The sequence below is a fragment of the Tachyglossus aculeatus genome, chromosome 3 (assembly GCF_015852505.1).
Source record: "Tachyglossus aculeatus isolate mTacAcu1 chromosome 3, mTacAcu1.pri, whole genome shotgun sequence".
Classification (NCBI taxonomy): domain Eukaryota; kingdom Metazoa; phylum Chordata; class Mammalia; order Monotremata; family Tachyglossidae; genus Tachyglossus; species Tachyglossus aculeatus.
In genome coordinates, this window is record NC_052068.1 from 37319897 (window position 1) to 37324971 (window position 5075).

The window sequence follows — 5075 nt, forward strand, 5'->3', positions numbered from 1 at the left end:
AAAGGGAAAAGCCATTAAAGCCCTTAACACCTGACATGGTTTTGAGAAACATTCCTGGCTCGATCACAGTCAATCAATACACACAAATAACTCACCTGATTTCTATATTTCTTAAGATTTATTTGCAGCAAGCACACTGAGATTACCAGTAACCCAATGGCAGAAAACATGAGTGTGATATCAAGGAATGTGTCTACCAAATCTGTTATATTGTTCTCTCCCAAGCGCTTAGTACAGTCCTCTGCCCACTGTAAGTTCATTCATTCATTCATTCAATAGTATTTATTGAGAGCTTACTGTGTGCAGAGCACTGTACTAAGCGCTTGGGAAGTACAAGATGGCAACATATAGAGACGATCCCTACCCAACAACGGGCTCACGGTCTAGAAGGGGACTAGTAAGTATTCAATATATACAGTTGGCTGATTGGTATCACCTCAGGGCAAGAGCCTGGGAATTGGTTCTGACACTCTTTGGAGAAGGAAATCCATCCTGGCAATTTTTCCTTCATATTCTATGTTGGCCCCCACAAAATGCAAATGCTCTTTTTCCCTGATCTAGGCTAGGCCAGGCCTCCTGACTCTACTGAAAGGGATTAAAAGGTGCAAATCACTCAAATGAATCAAAGAGTAAATAAATACGTAAATACATAAATACATTCATCTGTCCTGACCCCCACATCAGTCCATATCTCATTTATTTAATTCATCATTTGTTCCATCTTTCAATCAATCCATCCATTCCTCATTCACTCAATATCCTTCCAGTCCTCAATCAGACAATCCCTCCGTCGATCCCTTAATCTTTCCATCAATCAATGATACTTATTGAGTGCTTACTGTGTTCAGAACACTGTACTAAGCACTTGGGAGAGTATAATAATAATAGTAATGATGGTATTTGGTAAGCGCTTACTATGTGTAAAGTACTGTTCTAAACTCTGGGGTAGATACAAGGTAATCCGGTTGTCCCACATGGGCTCACAGTCTTAATCCCCATTTAACAGATGAGGTTACCGAGGCACAGAGAAGTGAAGTGACTTGTCCAAAGTCACACAGCTGACAAGTGGAAGAGCCGGGATTAGAACCCACGAACTCTGACCCCAGCCTCTGCTCTTTCCACTAAGCCAAGCTCCTTCTCTGCAACAGAGCTGGTAGACATTTCCTCTGCTCATAACAAGCTTACAGTCCCCATCCATGCACCACTTGGTCTGTCCATCCATCGTTCAGTCCATCTACCCGGTTGCGTGCCAGTGTCCGTAAGCATTTAAAAGGGCAGATCGGCAAAGTCATAAAGGAGGGGAGGAAGAAAACACATCGCACACGAATAAGAATACCAAGCTCCATCACACCTTCACACCTTGGGTCCTTACTGGGGGAGGGAGGGAGATGGTGAACAAAGCAAGGGCCAGGCATCATAGGAAGGGATGTAAACTATCTAGAGTGGGAGCTGGAGGGAGTCTGAAATGAGGTGAAACCAACCCAATACAGCTTCATCTTCTGGACTGTCAGCTTATCTCTAGATGCAAACTTGCCTGTAGAATGCAAGCTCACTGTGGTCAGGAAATGTATTTATCAACTCTGTTATATTGCTATACTATACACTCCCAAGAGCTTAGTATAATATTCTGCACACAGTAAGCACCCTATAAACACCACTGATTGACTGGTTGATTGATCCTTGGTTCTCCCGCTCCTCCCTGCTTTACAGTGGCTGCTCCCACAGGCACTTGTGCTCCACACACAGTAAGCGCTCAATCAATACAATTGATTGATTGATTGGCATGGATCCCTGTCTGGGGATCAACCACAGGACACTCGTTCAACACACAGTGGCTGATCGCTTCTAGACTGTGAGCTCATTGTGAGTGGGGAATGGGTCTGTTCTATTGTTCTGTTGTACTCTTCCAAGCGCTTAGTACAGTGCTCTGCACACAGTAAGGGCTCAATAAATACGATTGACTGACTGACCGACCGACTGCCTGACTAATCCCCTCCTCGGCTCAGTTGGCCAAGGGACCTGAGGAGACCCAAGCTCTCAGCATCTGCCGGGTTGCACCTCAGTCTCCGGCTTACTAGTCTACGCAGGGCCCCCTTCAGCTTCTCTCTCTCCTCGGATTCCCTTTTGATCTTTAATCCTTCCAAGTAGTGGTGGAGGGCACCGGCTTGAGATTTCCGGTGAAACTCCTGGAAGCGGCCGTAGTTGAGGTGGATCTGTTGCTTCTCCCCATCCGTGAGCCTCTCTAGGTGGAGCGCTTTCTGAAAATTGACTTCGGCTTTGTCATAATCATCCCCTTCGGCGTACATGTTGGCCAGGTCGATATAGGCAAACACAAACTTGGGTTTCTTCTCCACAAACTTTTCAAATTGGATCGTGGCCAGACTGATTAGTTCCTTCAAGTCCTCGTTATCCCGTCCTCGTAGCTGGTAATTGGTGGCCTTCTTGATTTTATTTATTCGGGCCCTGTAACAGAGGCCTTTCTGGTGGTGCACGAAGCCAGAGTTGGGGGTAAAGCGGGCGGCCTCTTCCAAGAGCTGCAGAGATTTCTCCAGGGTGCCTTTTCGGCGGTAGAACTTGGCGGCGTAGCGGAGGACGTAGGGGACGGAAGACATTTGTTCCAGAGCCTCTTGGATGTACTTTTCTCCCTCGGCTTCCCGGTTCACGTCCTGAAGCCTCAGCCCCAGGAAGACCTGAACGGGCGTGTCGTCGGGATTGAGCCGGACCGCCCGCCTCAGAGCGTGGAGGGACGGAGCGTCGGCAGGAAAGTTTCCGCTGGCGATGTTCTCCAGCCGGTAAATGGCAATGGCGAAACCGGAATTGAACTCCGGGTTGTTGGGTTCCTGTTTCAGCGCCTTTTCGAAACAGGCCTTGGCCCTCTCGTAATACTTTCCTCCGAACGTGAGCGACGCCCATCCCTCTTCGGTTAAGATCTCGGGCCACTCCGCTTTATAGGGGAAGCGGCTGGAGAGGGCCTGGCACGCGCGTTCCACCCTGTCTGCGTAAGCCTGGGCATCGGCAAGGAGGTCCATGTGGTAACTCATCCAGGCCAGGTTGCTCCATGTCACGACACTTCTTACTTCCGCTCCGGACGCATCTTCCCCTTGAATCTCTTTCTCCGCCTTCCCCAGGCTTTCCAGGGCTTCTTCGTTGTGACCTTGCAGGTACCTCGTGTAGGCCAGGAGGTTGTATGAGGTAGCTTTGGATTTGGTGGTGAGGAACTGAATCTGATTGCAGACTCTCTCTTCCAAATCCTGCAGGGTGATGTCTTCTTTCAGTAAATCCCAGGTAAAATGGCATTCTAATTGCAGCAGGCGAGTCCTTAGTGAATCCTTGGAAACGTTGCTGTGAATGGTGACATTTTCAAAGTTAAGAATGAGGACCCACGGGGCCAACCTGCACATGATTTACTAGAAAAAGGAAGGGATAATCTGCAGTCTAAATAGTCTCTATGGCTATAATGTTTACGTCTTCCAGGTTTACCGTCTCGGCAGTGAGGGTTAAATTACAGTCCGCCTAGCCCTGGGCGACCTACTTTTTCTTTATAATCGCCCTTGAGCTCACTTAAATCTCATTTATTTTCAAGTCAGGGAGCCCAGAAAGCAACTTTTGGACTTGGAAGGATTCAAGTTATTGAGTCATCTCATTTGAACAGCAGAGCTCTGAACCGATATGCTTCTTTGAAAAATCTGTGACCTCGTCTTCATCACAAGCAGCAGCAGCAGCCGCAGCAGCAGCAGCAGCAACAGAAACAAGTGCTCAGAAGGTCAGTGACTAGAAATCCACATTTGGGCAGAATTTGTCCCACTTTTTTGGGGAGAGGATTGTTCTACTGCCCTGAAGGATGGGGGGCAGACAGGGATCAGAAGGGGTCCGCTCTTTGGCCAGGGGTGGCAGGAGAAGATTTCCCTTCCCCCCGCCCACCACCAGAAGAGGACGAGGAGAGTCAGCAGCTTTTAATGATAATGATAATAATAATAACAGTGACATTTGCTAAGCACTTACTATGTGCCAGGCACTGTACTAAATGCTGTGGTGGATACCCGTCCCATGTGAGATTCACTTTCTCAATCCTCCTTTTAAAGATGAGGTAACTGAGGCATATAGAAGTGAAGTGACTTGCCCAAGGCCACACAGCAGACAAGTGGCAGATCTGAGATTAGAACCCATGACCTCCTGACTCCTAGTCCCGTGCGGTTAGGGTGGCTGCTGTTGCTCCTGCCATCACAGCTGTGTCTGGGCTGTGATAAGGGTTGTTCCCCCGCCTGACTGGATCATTCATTCACTCATTCATTCAATCAATCGTATTTATTGAGCACTTTACTGTGTGCAGAGCACTGTACTAAGCACTTGGAAAGTACAATTCGACAAGTGAGACAATTACCTACCCAACAACGGGCTCACAATCTAGAAGGTATTCCAGGCACACTGGAAACTCTAATTCACAGCACAGAGGGCCGGGTTGGGCCCAAATAATGTCATATCTTCTCCATGAAGCCTTCCCTGATAAAGCGCTCTTTTTCCCGGCTCGCTCTCCCTTCTGCCTTATCTATGGATCTGTGACCTATGGACATTTGGTATTCACCCACCCCCAACCCCACAGCACTTATGTTCATATCTCTAAATTAGTTTATACATTTCTTATTGACCCATATTAATGCCTGTCTCCCTCTCTAAACTGTAAGGTCATTATGGACAGGGAATGCGTCTGCTTATTCTCTTGTATTGTTCTCTGCCAAGCGCTTAGAACAGTGCTCTGAGCATAGTAAGCACTTGCTAAATACCATTGATGGATTGATTGATTCATTCAATCGTATTTATTGAGCGCTTACTATGTGCAGAGCACCTGAGTAGCTAGGAATGACACGGACCCTAATTCCCCCTTTTCTGCAACTGCTTGGCCCAGAGGGTGGGCAAGTGGGAAGCAGTGTGGCCTAATGAATAGAGCACAGTCCTGGAAGTCGGAGGACCTGGGTTCTATTCCCAGCTCTGCCAGTTGCCTGCTGTGTGACCTTGGGCAAGGCTCTTAACTTCTCTGTGCCTCGGTTTCCTCAACTGCAAAATAGGGATTTGATATC

The 5075-nt window shown here is 47.8% G+C and overlaps 1 protein-coding gene across 1 annotated transcript; it reads right to left on the minus strand.

Moving 5' to 3' along the window:
- Positions 1–1985: 1985 nt before the first annotated feature.
- LOC119925265 (interferon-induced protein with tetratricopeptide repeats 5-like) lies at positions 1986–3401 on the minus strand. The gene has a single exon (XM_038743367.1). The coding sequence runs from the start codon at positions 3399–3401 to the stop codon at positions 1986–1988; it is 1416 nt and encodes a 471-aa protein (XP_038599295.1).
- Positions 3402–5075: the final 1674 nt, after the last annotated feature.

Coding starts and splice junctions, on each gene's coding strand:
- LOC119925265 (XM_038743367.1), bottom strand. CDS start 3,401: ATGTGCAGGTTGGCCCCGTGGGTCCTCATTCTTAACTTTGAAAATGTC.